This window comes from Ambystoma mexicanum, chromosome 3q, assembly GCF_040938575.1.
Source record: "Ambystoma mexicanum isolate Mex_15411 chromosome 3q, UKY_AmexF1_1, whole genome shotgun sequence".
Classification (NCBI taxonomy): Eukaryota; Metazoa; Chordata; class Amphibia; order Caudata; family Ambystomatidae; genus Ambystoma; species Ambystoma mexicanum.
This window is the reverse complement of record NC_090926.1, coordinates 752,782,379-752,799,056: the sequence shown is the minus strand read 5'-3', so window position 1 is coordinate 752,799,056 and position 16,678 is coordinate 752,782,379. Positions and strand designations below refer to the sequence as shown.

The following is a 16,678-nucleotide window of genomic DNA, read 5'->3' as shown; positions in this document are numbered from 1 at the left end:
CTAGGGCTATAAGTGCAACCAATAATTCAAACTATGGTTTGTTCAAGGAAGATATTTTAAAACTGATGTGGTGGGCGGTGGCGGTAATTTGACAGTTTCTTAAAATAAGATAAATATTTACTTCAAATCAGGTAAGTAACCCACTCTATCCTATTTCCAAGTTAAGTGCTAGGAAAGGGTCCTTAGCCCAGGTTTGACGACCCCTCACCAGATTATACCAGGTGACACAGCTGGTCTTCTGGAATTGTCTGGGGACACAATCTTCTGTCCTTGGTTTGGGTGAGGGAAGCTCAGGGGTTGCATGTACAGAGGTCACTTTTCAGGCTGGCAGCTGGTCGTGGTTCTCACCAGATGGATCCAGTCAACTTCTTGAAGAAAACACCCAAATGAAGAAAAGGTGCAGACTTCGGCAGTGCAACCCTTCAGGACGCCTCACAGGAGTGTAGAGAGATTGTTCACCACGACGGCGATAGGCGATCTTTTCCGTCATCAACACAGGAGCAGCCCCAGAGCAGCTTCCCTTGCAGTGAGATGGCTGGAACTGCAAGGACAGGCAAATTATGGCATAAACTGAAGATCTTGCAAGCCCCAAGGCTCTGCTCGTAAAGGCAATAGCTGCAGCTCAGAAAGGGAGCTGGTCAGTCCACTGGGTGGTACAGGGACGCTTCTGCAGCCTGCTAAGGCAAAGATCCTTGAGCAAGGGTAGAGAATGGTTGTTCCCACTGGCATCAATGAGGGTCTTCAGAGATCAAACAGAGGAGCAGGACTTTATTGGGCCTAGTCTGGTCAGCTTCAGGAGTCGTCCTTGAGTGGTCAGCGGCTGCTCTTCCTCACAGAAGTCTTGGTTCTAATGATGATCTGTCAATGTTAGGCAGAAACCTGTGCAGTTCCCTTAGGGACCACTGCAAAAGGCTTAAGACTACAGGTGTTGGCAGTAAACCCAATTGGTAGCAGTCTGTACCACCCAGATTTACTTGGTAGCTGTGGCTGAGCAGCCAGACTTCTCTCAAGAAGAGTTACAGTATATAGAGTATATACAATAGGTACAGAGATACAGTAGCACAAGCAAACACCGACCAGAGCTTTGGTGTAAAAGTATATAATTATTTATTTAAAGACACACTTGTAAATTACACCAGCACAAAAAGAGGTAAGTAAATTCAACACACAGTCACTATTATAGATATACAACCCTGATTACTTATTAGACAAGTCTTAGTGAGAAACACCACTTATTTTCAGACAGAGGTGAGCACCTAACCTAAGATGGCACTCTAATAAGTTATAAAAAAAAGGGAGGGAAAAGGCAGAGTTATGAAAGCACACAATTTCAATACTTTTCAAAGAACCACAGTGAGGCACATTAGGCAAAGTCTACTGGAGAGCAAGGAAGTTCAAATGCCAGGCCCACTCTTGGAGAGAGAAAGCGAAATGTGTCCAGGATCACACAGAGGGGTTATGCCCAAAGAGTCTTTGTAGATAGTTCAAAAAAAGATGAGATCAAGTCAGGAAAAGTTAGTTAACAGGCCCCAGGCTAACCCAGGTTAGAAAGTCGGGTATTTACTGTCACCCAGAACGATCTGTCGGGAAAGCCAGGCGGGACACAGTACCTGAAATGGGAAGAACGCTCCAACGGGGGCAGTTGTTCCTGGCAGCGGGTGCAAGTCAGTGTTTCGTCCAGAGGAAGAGGAGGTCTCGACATGGAGGAAAGATGAAGGTTGTTGCACTGCCAGGGAAGACACCAGCCGCGGAGTTCTCCGGTTAAAAGGTACTACCCTTTTATTCGCGGTAGTGGTAAACCGTGGTATCCCAGTTGCCGGGGTGCTTGACACAGGCAAGGCGGCCACGAGATGATCCAGGAAGGCAAAAAGACGGGCAAACTGGTTATCCCCACCAGTCAAAGGGAGAAGACTCTCCGGACTGGAGATCTCCTCTGTCGTCGGGAAAAGTGGTGAGACGGTTCAGCAGGGCTCCACCTGTGGTGTCGTCATTGCAGGTCGGCTTGGCTTCTCCCTCCTCGGATTCTTTAGGTCCTGTGGCGACTTCTGAAGTTCGAGTCCCCAAAGCCCTGCTTTTATGCAGAAAACCCCCATTCATCAGTCCTAGCTGTCACTCAAGCATGCTTAGTGGTGAGCCAGACAGCTCACCACTGGGCCAATCACACCAGAGTGTGACTTGAGTTGCCAAGGCAACTCAATCCAGGGTGCCTAAACCCCCTCCTACACTCCCTCTGGTACCCAGACAGAGTGGCACCACTTTTGGAGGCTTCTGTGGAGAAGCCCGCCAAAAAGTGGAACAAAGGGCTCAACTTGGGTTGGAGTCACAGAAGCGAACACAAACGCCATTTTGGAACCGAGTTTCGGCAAAAAATAATCTCATTGGTGAATTTATATTAATTTAATAAACCGGCGGTATGTTCCAGGCTATATCAAAAAGTGGTAGCCTCGAACAATGGGAAAATCCCATAGGAATATATTTGCGGTCGAATATAAAAAGTAGTATCCACTGCCACCAGCCAAAACTCGGTCGGGGGGTACTGGACAGTGCCCCCTCGAACAACAGACCCCGGGCAATCGAATTGCCCCGACCAGTACGTCCACAATATGATGGTTTGTACTGATTCTGTTCACAATTTAAGACTAGTAAAGCCAATGGTGACTTTACATGCCCTGGGAGACAGTAGTCAGTCCCAGGGTATGGAGTCTATGTTTGGGGATCGCTACGACACCCCTGGGTTACTGCACAGAGGGTGCTGTGTAACCCACATACCAAAAACACATGAAGCCCTATGGGGTAAAGGACCCCATAGCCCATAAAACACATACAAAGTCAAAGGAATGATATGATATGATATGGTATTTGTAACGCGCCTATACACAAGTGTTTCAAGGCGCGACGAGGCAGGGACGGAGGGAAACAAGGGGAAGACAGACAAACGATCCTACTAGGCCAGGTGTCATTCAGATCGCGCAAGTGCAGAGGTAAGGGGAAAAGGAGAAAGTGCAAGGGGAGGAGGTGGGGGGGAAAGTGCAATACAAGGTAAGTAGCGTAATAAAATAATAAATAATAAATAATAAATAAAAGGGCCAGCTGGTGGCAAGTGCGAGGTAAGTGCAGAGCAAGTGCTGGGAAGGGGGCTGTAGGGATGCAGTGACAGTCCCACAGTGCAGGGGGAGCCAGGGAGGCAGTGCAAGTGGAGAGTGGCTGGGCCCTGGACCGAGGTCGCTAAGAGTGGCCAAGATGCAGGTTTAGTGCAGAGTTCAGTGGGGAGTTAAGCAGGTTTAGCAGGGGAGAGGGAGAGAGAAGGCAGAAGCGAAGAGGAAGGTTTTGAGGTGCTTCCGGAACCGGAGATGGTTCTCCTCAAGTTTCAGGGAGGCAGGAAGGCTGTTCCAGAGGGAGGCCCCTGCTGCGGAGAGAGATCTACCCCCAGCTCGTTGCTTCGAGAAGCGGCTGACCATGAGGGAGTTGGAGACGGATGAGCGAAGGGCTCGTGAAGGAAGATATTTAGGAAGAGAGAGTTGAAGGTATTTAGGCCCCAGGCCCCAGAAGGCCTTGTGGACAATGCAAAGGGTTTTGAACTTAATCCTCGCAGCCACTGGGAGCCAGTGAAGAGATTTCAGTCCTGGAGAGATACGGTCCCTGGGCTTGAGGCCAAGGACAAGTCTCGCAGTTCTGTTCTGGATAAGTTGCAGAGGGCGGAGAGTGGAGGCAGGCAGATTAAGATAGAGGCTGTTACAGTAGTCCAGCCTTGAGAGAACCAGGGCTCGGGAGACAGTGAGCTTCTGGGGGAAGGAGAGGAAGGGAAGAATACCTCTGAGGAGGTGCAGCTGGTAGTGTGACTTCTTAGAGACGTCAGATATATGAGGAGAGAAGGAGAGTGTGGAGTCGAAGATGACCCCGAGGTTTTTAGCCTTGCAGGTAGGGGCAGGAAGGGGGCCAAGGGAGGCCGGCCAGAGAGCTGCAGGGAAGGAGGGAGTGGGTGTGCCGATGAGTAGAATCTCAGTCTTACTGGCATTAAGGCAGAGGTCATTGGCGGCACACCATTCCTGGATAGCAGACAGACAGTCGGAGATGAGGGAAGGAGAGGAGGAGGCCGAGGGTAGCCTGAAAATGAGCTGGGTATCGTCCGCATAGCACTGGAAGTGGGGGCAGAGAGCAGCGATGCGGTGGGCAAGGAGTGCCAGATACTGGTTGAAAAGCCAGGGAGAGAGGTTGGAACACCTCAAATCATGTCTAAGAGTGGGAGAAAAAGAGTCTCACTCTTAGCAGGAGAAAAAAATAAACCCCAAAAATCCAGCAAAGCTGCTGGGGGACTCACTAGGTTTGGGAAATTAGCCTTTACAGAGAATTCTCCCTAACAGTCAATTAGCTCCAGCAGCCATCCTTTTAGCCAAGATTCAGGCTGGGAGCTAGTCCAAGCATATCAATAGTAAGGATCCGGGCCAGGCGTGCAATACAAATAAATAAACTAAACTAAACTAAACTAAACTTCAAACAGCCGAGGGTTGTCAATCTGGAAAACCATCACATCCGTACAGCAGCAGACTTTTGGGCGCCAGAGAAGGTGGACTGGAACCAGACAGTCCCAGCCCCCTACTCTGGCTCAGACACACAAAGCCTACTTGCCCGCAACAGCAACAGCTTACCCCAGGAAAGGGGTTACTATATATGGCATTTGCTAAACTGAGAAGGTGAGTAGAAGGCCAAAGGACAAGATGGCCAGACAACAATCAAACATCACGTGGCAAAGCCATTTTAGGGTGCTAGCCACCTTTAGTAGCCATTTGCAATGAATGAAAAAGTGCATGAGAAAAATATTACAAAAACAGTAAAAGAAAGTTTTAGGCATATTAGAGCGTCTTGAGACTGCCCATAGGTGGTAGTGGTGGACAGTATGAATCAGCATAACATATCATTGGCAATGTAACCAAAAAGGTATTAGGTGAAAAGGTAATAAGCAAGGGAAGTAAGTCAGAAGGCTTTACTGACCTCCAAAATCTGGACAGGGTCCAAAATGAAGCAAAAAGAGTGGGGGTCCCCTAGGACTATGTAGGGAAAAGTTAAAAAAAGAAATGTTTCCCTAGCAATTGAATGTATGTTATCCTTAAAATAGCACTTGCTATTGCCAGGGATGGCTGTATATGCATCAGCTCCCAGGGCGTATGGGACACTAGAGTAGTAACCTCTGCACCAACACCTCTGGACAAGGAATCAGACGTGAAGGATGCCCCTGGGAGTAGATCTCCCTCATCATAAGGGAAAGTCAGATTCAATGAGGGAAAACCCCAAGATCTTACCCTTGCATCTGAGATCCCACATGGTCACTAGGCTCCACGGATAACCCAAGATCCCGAGGATCTGTGTATGTAGGGAAGCATACTGTGGCCAGGTTCTTGTTTTGGGTGGTGGGTTCCACTACTCTTGAGATTATCTCCATGCGACGTACCCCTTTAAACAATTTGAGGGCTTTATGGGAACCAGGTTTTTCAGTACTCTCACCCTCTTTCTCCTTTTGCTTCCACCGCTCCTCATGCTTACTAGAAACACCATTGTCCTTTAGGGGACACTGGAATACAGACAGATCAGAAGCAATGGCTAACTTCTTAGGATCTAAATGCTGTCTGAGCACAGGGGAACAAGAAGCAAAAATAAGCTCTAGCATGACAAAATTCCTCATGCCTTCAAAAGCGGTTACCTTATGGACTTCACTCACCCACTCAGGTTTTTAAGATAATCATTGACATTTGACCCAAGTGACATTCTCTTTATTATTGTGGTCTCTAAACTCTTTACTTTACATATTGGGCAGGAGTCTTCCCAAACCTTAATAGCAGATGCTGCTTTAATTTTTGAAATTTTAATTCTCTGAGATTTAGACAATTCCATAATAGCACTACCATCTTTCTGGGGTAACCAGCAGAGAAACCAAGCAATTTTGTAACTTATTCACTTCATGTACTTCACAAGCATACTCAAATGCAGGTAGCCAATCTATAATTGCTTTCTTTTTATCAACAGGTCCTTAGGAAATCTTGGATGAGAGGAGGACAGAGAGCCATTCCCCGACCCTCTCTAGAGTAACCTGTAGGCCCATTCAGCATGGCTAACTAAGTGGGAGGCTCTGTCCTTTTCAATCATATCTGACTCCATCTTTGACTTCATATACTGGATTTCCATCTCCTTGAACCTAAGCTCCTAATTGTTCAAGTCATACGTAGTTTCAGCATCAGAAGTGGCATTAGATGATTGAGAAGCCTTCTCTTCATATTTACGTGTACCCTGTGTAGTTTCAAGAATAATAGGACCATTACTACTGCCAGGCCCTGCCCCAACATCATCTACACCACCAGCAACAAGTAAAGCATTCTTCGCAGATCGCTGATGACCCGTTAATTCTGTAGTCAATTGTCACCAGAATGTAAATCCTTTTGTGAAAACGTCTTCAAATATTCAACTTTGTCCAGAGCAAGAGTAGACCTACTCAATGTTTCCATAATTTAAGATAGGTTAAGTACCGTTTACAGGCCTAAAACGTTTAAAGCTCAGAGTTCTGTGTAGCAAGAACTATTTTATCGCTACGGTGGATCTACAGAGTGTCAAAGACCTTATCCGATCTTTGAGCACAATTCGTTAGGATGGAAGTCCAAAATCAAACCTAGGTATGGATTTGGGGAGGCCAACATATTATGGTGAACAGAAAAGACACTAATGTATATACAAACCCAATCAAGGTAGGTAGTAAATCTGCAAGGCTTAGACTCAGGAGGGGTGTCAGAGTGGCCTATGGCTGCAAGACACACACAGAGCGCTCAAACAATTCCAGTTAGACAGAGAAGTACAAAAATATAGAAAACGATCAGGCCTATAAAATACACAATCAATGAAACATTCAGGTAAGAATTAGAAACATATACGAGCTATTAATGGCTAAGGTGGGAAAAGAAGTAGTACGTATGAGGCAGGAGTGGGAGACAGATATACAGGAGCCAATGTCCGACGAGATGTGGTGCAGAGTCAAGGGGTATCACAAAGGTGTCGAGGAATGTGCGGTTACAACAGATCGAGCTCTATGTGTCGCATAGAACATATCTGACCCCGAATAAAATAGCCAAGTTTCATCAAGTAGGTATACAATCATGCCCGAAGTGTGGAGAGGTAAACGCAGGGCTGGTGCATAGGTTTTGGGCATGTGCAGAGATCAGCAGATTTTGGGGAGAGGTAGCCCAAATTATGGTGAAAGCAGAGATTAGCCTAGATGTGGGATCCCACAAGGCCTGTCTTCTAGGAGGCTTCCCAAGGCCTAATTAGAGCTAAACATGTGAGTAAACTCTAGGACTTTGCATAGGTACTGGCAAAACGGAGAAGTATGATGGGATGGAAGGCACATACAAGACCATCAGTGCAAGGATGGTGGAGAGATTTAGTGAAATGGGCAAATGCAGAGAAAGTGGTGTGGCAGGAAGCAAAAGGGAGGAACTCGGACCAAGAGGAGGGAGGGTTGGAGGCAATTGGTAGTTGCTTTGACTGCCTCGGAACAGGGTGTGCGGGACGTAGGATAACCCAAAGGACAGAATGGTACTATGGCAAAGATAGTTATGGAGATCAAAGGAGGAATGGAGAAAATGGGCTGTGCCGCGGGCCGGGAGTTTAATAATTTAAATAGGCATACAACCAGTTAAATGTGTAAGGTTTGTGATGATCAGTGGTTTGTGAGTTTGTAAGGTTAAAATTCTATATAAAAAATAAAAAAAAACTTCAGGTAAGAACTATCACACAACTGCTACCAAACACATATATACATCTACAATTGGGGGCTCTAACTAGAAACCCCACACTTTTACTTTAAAGACAGTTTTTATCAACAGAGACCATTGCCATAAGTAAGATGTTCAATTACTGTAGGAGGTAAAGTGATTAAACGGGGAGAAACAGTTGATTCAACACCAGAGCAAACAAAGATAATTAATCAAATTAGAAAACAGAGAAAAAACACTTACGTTCACACTGTGATGAATCCTGAAGAATCGCCTCTGAACCCCAGCCTAAAATCTCCTTTCATGTGGCCAGGGGAAGGCAGCCGCTACCTGATCCTGACCTTGGGGTGGCATCAGGAGGGAGGTTCACATGGGAGGAGATGGTTGTCAGGGGCAAGTAGTGACTCCCTTGGGAGGGGCGCTGTATTCATCTTCTTATGAGGATGAGAATCCTAGAAATCCCAACTATCTAATGGTATGCTCTCATCATTGCACAAGTCCCTCCCATAAAAAATCCAAAGAACGTTCTATGAAAACTCACCTAGACAGAATACGTTTGATACTTCGGGAATTCATGGCTCAAATGTGACATCCTCTAATTATCATGATTCGGTCTTAGGTAAAAGTCCTAACCCCAATACTAAATCATAGATCACATATCATTCACATAACATCTCCAAGTTCTAATTCCATTCAGTTCACAAATCAATCGCAACTAAAGAGACATGGAAGAGTCACAACCACTATAGACTTCAAGATCCATAATGCCTGTGGTACTGGGATGAGGAAGAGGGACACAGAGTTAATGAGGATCAAAGGTGCTACTAACAGGGATGTGCGGTCTGGTTGTTGGAAGTCAAGGCACCTGAGCGGGACATTTAAATCCGAGAATGAGCCATAGCTGGGAGAAGGAGAGGTAGAAGCAGTCAGGAGAGAGGCCGATGAAGTTGGAAAGTTTGCCAATGGCCGAAAAGTGGTTGCTGCAGAAGGAAGAGTGCCAGCAGAAGCTGACACGGGAAGAGAAGGCGTGTGGTTTTACAGAGTACACGCAGCAGGAAGTTGAGGCATGGGCGGCAGCTGGGAGAGAAGACCAACCATGTGGGAGATGAGTTCCCAACCCGATGTGAGGTGTGTGCAGGAGAACATAGAGACCAAATAGAGCCTGTGGAGCTCCGGAGAAGAGCCGTCCAGACAGCTGAAGCTATGCAGGAGCTGTCAATGGAATGGTCAGACCACAGAAGGTCCGCCACAGCAGGAGTAAAGCAGAGATGCCAAAAGAGACCGGCGAGTTGGCCTGAAGGAAAAGGTAACCCTGGGTGCTCCGAACAGAACATTTTGAATACCTAACAAGTAGAGGAAGGCAACACGGGCGCAATTCTCCTTGTATCAGATATCATCTTGGGGAAACCTGTAACCCACATTGCCAACAGCCAATAGGTTATGAAGAAGCAGTAAAGAGGCAACTTGGACACAATTCTTCTTTCTTGAGATGCCAGTTTGGGGAAAGCGACTATAAAGATAGGCAGTCATTGTTCAACTCTCCTCACAGGGGATACTGGGGAGGAGAACCTTGGAACAAATACTGCCACTAACAGAAAAGACCAATTGTAGCTGTAGGAGTTTTTCTTCTTGGCAGGCGAGTAAACCAGGAAAGGGATCAGTTGTAGTTAGTCCTGGCAGGTGAGTATGCCAGGAAAGAGACGGTTGCTTTGAAGATTGAAGAAGTGTTTCTGTGGCAAAATGGTGTTGTGGAAAGAAACTGTTAATTCTATTATTCTGACAAATTGTTGCCCCGACAAAGTTATTTCTATTGGAAGAATATTGTGATATCCTTATATCTATTTTACATCCTGGGAAGAACACTTTGTGGCGGAAACAGTTGCTTTGATTTTGGAACAAGTGTTTTTGTGAAAGAGACATTTACTTTGCCAAGTGGAAGAACATATTGAATGGAAATGACATTTTGTATTGAACTGAATAGAACTCTGTCCCACTGTACATTAGTGTGAGGGTAAGATACATTTGTAGACTAGGTAATCTTTCTTTAGCTTTAGTTTGCTAGGTAGGAACATGCTTGTTAGGATAGGGAAAGATAGTCATTTATCTTACCCTTTATTTTAATAAATGTCAAACATTGATAAAACTACAACTTTGTATCTGTCTTGCATTTCTGACCCCTCACAACACCTAGAACTAGATCCCTAAGCCTCTAGTAAGTCCATCACTGAGATAGAATGGGGCCTACTGCCTTAAAGTCACCAGTTCCCTGATGTATACTGTTGAGGTAGGTTTACTATTGGATTGAGTAAGTTCAGTAGTTGCGATTAAGAGTTCCAAAAAATCAGGTAAGTGTCTTTCTTAATCCAACCACACTGCGGAAGGGGATCCTTAACTAGACCACCACCGATCTGAGCCAGGCAAGTGATAGGGACCGGACTTTACATCCATGTAACCCTGTTGAGGAGAGGGGGAAATGAAACAGGTATGTTAACCCCCCCCTTACTCCAAATTTTCCTGGGGCCCCTTCAAGAGGTCTGGAATTTCGTGGGGGACATGTACCTCTGTGCCTGGTTCAGTTGAGCGAGGCCCAGTAGTAGCTGTTGCAGATGTCATTTTCATGTGCAGAATTATGTTTCTGTCAGTCGTGGACCTGTATTACGATTCTATAGAATGGCCAGCTTGTCACCCTTGACACAAAAGGAATAAGAGTTCTGCAGAGCAGGCAACCTCTGAGGACTGCCAGGGATAGAAGAAGACAGCATTCAATTGGAGTCACCACAGTCAGACTGCTACAGATGTTCTTCAGAAGGCTGAAAATGCAGGAGCAAGCATTTTGTAGCAAAAGCTGAAAATTCTCTAGTGGAATGGTGACTGCTGCAGCGAGGTAGCACAGGACAGAGCTGGACAGTCCAGGGGCACTTCCGAATGCTCAGCAAGCACAGATCCTCAAGCAGGGATTAAATCACTGAGAGGGCCTTCTTGAGATCAGGGCAAAGCAACAGGGTTTCACAGGGACTTGGCTGCAGGCAATGCTGGTTAGCTGCAACGGTCTTCCTCAGGTCTTCAGCGGGCTTCACTTCTTCATGGGGACTTGCCTCCAGCGATGATCTGTCGAATGGCTGCAGGAGTCCTCCTTTTATGCAGGATTTGGACTGGAGTTGCCAACAGGTCTACCCAGCCCTACACATAAGGGGTGTATCGGCCAATTTTACTCCCTAAAAATTGGTAAATACTCCCAGAAAAAGACATGTAGGATATTGCAGCCCTGCTTTCACCCTCACAACTCCATGGATATGTTTGGACCAGTAGTGCACATAGTACCACTGGACGGAAAGTACTATTTTAACTGCCCGATTGTAAGAATTAAACATGCATCTTTTAATGGGCATGAATAACTAGGTGCAAAGAAATAAATATTACAAAAACACTTCTGTTTTTCAGTTCGAAGCTATTTTTACTTGCTTATAAAATACTCTCATTGGGAATTGGACATAGAATTTTACTCCCTAAAAATCATTTTAGTCCCAACTTTAAAATAATAGGGAGTAAAATACTCCCACTTCCAAATCTTACCTGGAGCACTGGGTCTACCAAATATAAGGATCTGCTCCTTTCAAACTGGCAGGGATGTCCAATCACAGACAGCCACTGGGCAAGCATTCTGCTCAGCAAAAGACACTCAGGGACACAAATGTGGACTGGGACCAGACAATCCCAGCCCTCACATGCAGCCACCCACAAACCGCCCCTTTGCCTGCGAAAGCAGCAGCATTCCCTGGGAAAGGGCATTCCATATATGACATTCTCTGAACTGAGAAGGCAGGAAAAAGGCCAAAGAACAATGTAGCCAAAGGGCGAACACAAACCTTGTGGCATAGCCATCTTAGGGTGCTAGCCACATTTAGTAGACTTTTGCAGAAAATGCAAGAGTGCCAAAGTAAAAAGTTTAAAACACAGTAGAAAACGATCCACTGCTACCAGCTCATAGTAGGCACATTGTAAAAGTAACCAAAAAGTCATTATAGAAACGGTTATACGGATGCCAAGTATCGTAACTGCACTTCGCTTTAGGGTGACTATGGGAACTTACCATCTCTCCGTCGCCTGTAATATCTCAGTAATACCGGGATATCGAGTGGCGTGGATGGTAAGGCGGGTTTGCCAGTATCCCGGCGGGATACCAGCAAACCTATAATGAGGTTCATAGTCTCTTGGGACTAACAGTCTTATGGATTAATCAGTTTCCCCATAAGAATGAGCTAAAAGACAAGGGAACTAAAGAAAAAGGCTTTACTTACCTCCAATAAGTCAGAACAGGCGTCTAAACAAAGAAAAAAAGGGTGTTCCATATAGGTCTATGGGAGGAAAGCAGCAAAAAGAAAATCGTTCCGAACAAGGATTCCCACACACAAACATGCACCCCAGTACTCTCGTGCAGCTCTGTCAGTGATGACCTGGCTCAGCACTCTATCGAAATACGGATATACACAAGAGCACTGCGGATGCACCTCTCTCTTGATATGCAGCACCACCAGCTATTTAGGTTCTGAAAACCACTGAAAACCACTGCAATCTCTTCTGCTGCCCCTGCCAGACTTGCAACAGAACCTGCCATCCTAGGCTACTCACCTGGCTTGAGGGGGGATTTGCGGTCTCTCCTCCTGGACTCGATGATCCACCATGTCAGATCCTCGCTCTTCCACCTTCTCTTGCTTGGAGGCCTTTTTCCTGGATAAGGCACTGCTAAGCCAGTTTTCATCCTCATCTGGTTCCAACAAACCTGGTTTGCTCATTTTATCCTCTGCTACGCTGGCCCCAGATAGTGGCCGGCTAGAAGAGGCAGGCTTTCTCGCAGGGCTCGAAGGGGCAGCTTTAATGGTCACAGTGGCTTCTTTGAGTGAAGATGATGGGGTTTCATCTTTCAGGCCCAGCCAATCACCCCCATTCCGGGCTCCACGAGCAGGACTTGGAGTAGCTGGAGTGGTTGGCTTTGACCTTTGATCTGGTTTCACTTCGTTGATATTCTCAGATGAGAACCTGCAATAAGGAAGGAGAGAGACATGTAACAAAAGTCATGAGACACAGGAAATGGCATGGGATGTCTGTAAGAAAGATCACAAGCACAGAGGACGAAATCAGCACAACATTTCAAAGAAAGACATAGTATGGCCCCACTTAGTAGATCAAAAAAAAGAGGCATTTGCAAAGCAGTTTGCACCACAAATGTAACGGAGGTTACCTCACAGACTGACGGCGCGACTGTCGACCCTCAGGAGTCGAGGACATGGTAGGCTGGTATGAACCGAACACAAAGTCTTCATCTGCCAATGGATCTTCTTTTTCTGAAAAGTACCACAACTTTTAAATCAAACAGAAAAGAAAGCACAGTTCCTTTCTGCACATTTCAGCTTGCATTACTGAAAACATGAAAGGCAGAGAAAAGAACACAGTTATTCAGAACTTCCTATAGAAGACCTCCCACACCTGCTGGGTGACTAATCGCACATCCTTACACACCAAGCGAATGCTGTATCTTATCCATGGGGCAAAGAACAATTCAGTTAGTATCAAGAATTTGGTTTTAATATAAAAAGAGCGCCCTTTGGGAATCGTTCTGAATTACTGTTGTATTGTATTGCTCTACCTTCTCTAACTTTCAGTGTTATGCGGATGACAATCGGCTCTCTTTCAGGCTCCCCTCAGCCTCCTCTACTCTCCTCCTCGTTCCTGACTGTCTATCTGTGAATCGGGAGTGGTGTGACTCCAACGATCTCTGCCTTAATGCCAGTAAGACTGAGATCCTTCTCATTAGGACCCCTGCTCCCGCTTTTCCTCTCTCAATCTGGCCACCCTCCTTGGGCCCTCTTCCTTCGCCTTCCTCTGAGGCAAAAAACCTTGGTGTCATCTTCGACTCCACGCTCTCCTTCTCTCCTCACATCACAGACCTTGCCAAGAAGGCCACTACCAGCTGCATCTCCTCAGAGGTATTCCTCCTTTTCTCACTGTCCCCCAGAAGCTCACTATCCCTAGATCCCTGGTTCTCTCTAGGCTGGACAACTGCAACAGCCTCTTTTTCAATTTGCCTTCCTCTACTTTCCGACCTCTGCAACTAATCCAGAACAGGACTGAGACTTGTCCTTGTCCTCAAGCCCAGTGATCGTATCTCTCCAGCCATGAAATCTCTCCTCTGGCTCCCAGTGGCTGCAAGGATCAAGTTCAAGACGCCCTGCAACGCCCACAAGGCTTTCTGGGGTCGGACCCGCACTACATCCAACTCTCTCTTCCCAAACAGCTTCCTTCTCGAGCACTTTGCTCAGCCACCTCCAACTCTGAGTGTCAGACGTTTCTCTAGGCAGAGAGTGGGGATAGATCTCTCTCCTCTGCAGGTGCCTCCCTCTGGAATGGCCTCCCTGCCCCTCTCAAACTGGAGATGAAGTTCTAGAAGCAGCTCAGGACCTTTCTCTTTGCCTCTGCTTTCTCGCTCTCCCTCCCCTGCTGACCTACCTGTCTGCTGCGCTTACTGGTTGCCTGGCTACCCTCAGATTCTCACTGTGTACCAGGCTCCTCCACGACCAGTAGGCCGTGCACTGCTACTTAGGGGCTGTAACTGCGACCCTACAGTCCCCTACCTCCTTGCACTTACCCAGAGCCGCGCTGCCCTGGCTGCACTTATTAAGTGCAATGCTGCACTGATTGCACTTCCACCTTCCCTCCCTCTGGCACTTCCTCTCTCCCCCGCCCCCCTGCACTTGCATGGCTTGCAATACTTCAAACCACCCTCTGGGTAACCATCTGGAAAACTGGCCTTTCTGCCAGAAATACAGATGTACCTAAACCAACTGCCCGTCTTCTCGAATCAGATTTTAAAAAGTTAATAATTTTCTTAAATTACAAAAAACCTTCAATGAGTAAGACTACTGCTAAAGGACATTTATTGGACTCTTAAAAGTACAGAACTCTACCCCCAAATGCAAGAATTAATCTAATCTCTCTCCTTTCAGGAAGCTTGTGAATGTGTACCTATACTAGCAAAAGGTCAAAACAGTTTTTACTCTCCCTCCTCCCACATTCATAGCAGGTACTTGGGTGCTGAATGATTTCAAATCTTACAAATAATAATAGAACATCCCTTTAAAGCAAAACCGGAGCAGTAGTGTTCTTCTCGCCCATCCAGGCACTGACTGGTAGAATAATTTATCTCCTCCCTGTGTTCAGGGGGTGAAACTAACTGACCCACAGGTTGGAAACAATGTTTCACGAGCCTCTCCTGGATCATCAAGTGGAAGTGATGGCTGAGCAGTCGAGGGCAACTGGCTGGTTTAAGATACAACATTTCACATAGAACATATCAAAAATTCAATGTCCACAGAGGGATGTATTTTAGCACCTGGGAAGGAAAGTGAAATGTCATGCAAGTTACATGTAATTCTGACCATCCACCTTATAGCGATTTTGCCATGTGCTTTAAAATCAGCTCTTTCCTGGAAATGTCGCGAAAACATCCTCCGTTTACCTCCTGTCTCTGGCTGTCTGCGTGTATTAAGGATAATGCAAGGGCTTGGGTGCTGGACCTCTGACACCCTGGATGATACCAGCACTGACTCAGTCTGCTGCCCGCTCAGAGGATGTGCTGCAAGTAACAGACCCCCACGGCCACCAAGGTAGAGAAGAATTTTCAAAGCATGCTTTCAACCAACTCCCATGTGCCTACCTTTGCCCCATCACATTGTTTTACAAACCCGAACCCCACTCCCAGCATCCTGTTGTATAATTATCAAGCCTTATTGGGCGTTGGTAACTTACTTGAATAGTTACATGAGCAATGCAATATATACAGGGGACAGTTACTTCGCTGTCATGGGTAATCATGAGTCTATGATAAGTCTTTAGTGTCTCTGTAGGCTGGGGAGCTCCTGTTCTCCCGTTGGAGGAGCAGCACCGGGAGCTCCTGCTGCTCTGTTGCTCTTTAACGCTCTGCCAGCTTCCTTCCCCAAGCGTGCTTCCTGTAGAGACTGTCTCGCGAAATCTGGTGCTGTCAAGTCTTGTGAGTGCATTCTACACATCCCCATGTGACTCTTTTTCCACCAATGTATACCCATGCTTAGTGTTATGTAATTCCCCCTGTGACCTTGTAACTCATTTAGTGCCGTTACTGTCTTTTACCTTGGAATCACTCACAATTGCACTGTCTGCCCACTGCTTCGACCCTGAACATATTTTTGTTTTGCATATGATGTTTTTCTTGCATGCATGCTAGCAAGCACAGTTATCGGTCATGCACCTCGCACACCCACTCAAAAGCATGTCATTCACTTTTGTTTGGTGTCCACAAGCACTGTATTGAGCCCCCCCAAGATGCTCTATTTGGGCTCCCAGCTCCCTAAGGCACTGTTCTGTTCCACCCTAGCCCCTGTATTGCGGTCCATAAACCACATGTCCCTGTATTGAATACACCTTCCCTCCTGGCCCTATATTGCGGCCCACAACAACCAACACGGCCCCTGTATAGCAGCCTCATTCCCACCCAGCCGTATTGCGGAACCCACCCACTCTGTATTGCACTACCACCACCCCACATTACCTGTCCCTATGCTGTGTTCTTGCCACCCCCAAAGCCCTGTATTGTCAATTCCTCCAGCTTCTAAGCAATGTAATTGTTTTCAGAATTTTGTGATTAACATAGCACTTCTTTATGGATTTAAGGAAGCTGACAAAAAGGTGGCATGGTTTTGGTTATAAACTTCTTTCTGAAATAAAAAAACTCACGGTCCCTATCTCTAGGAGGGGTTTCCCTGTCTCGAAGTAAAACTAAAGGAATTGTAAGAATGTTTGTCAAATCCAAGTTTCACCGGCCTGTGTCAAGTCCTACTCTAACCCTCACACTATAACTTAAGGATAAACGAATAGGAAGTTCCTTCTTCAGG

At 46.3% G+C, this 16,678-nt stretch overlaps 1 protein-coding gene across 7 annotated transcripts in view; it reads right to left on the bottom strand.

Moving 5' to 3' along the window:
* FBF1 (Fas binding factor 1) overlaps nucleotides 1-16,678 on the bottom strand; it is a 1,089,678-nt gene that overhangs the window by 719,238 nt on the left and 353,762 nt on the right. For all 7 annotated transcript variants that reach the window (XM_069654733.1, XM_069654729.1, XM_069654732.1 and 4 more), the window contains 2 exons: nucleotides 12,994-13,096; nucleotides 12,384-12,791 (listed from right to left, as the gene is read on the bottom strand). In XM_069654733.1, coding sequence (XP_069510834.1) covers nucleotides 12,384-12,791; nucleotides 12,994-13,096 — 511 coding nt within the window. The remainder of the gene's footprint in view (nucleotides 1-12,383; nucleotides 12,792-12,993; nucleotides 13,097-16,678) is intronic.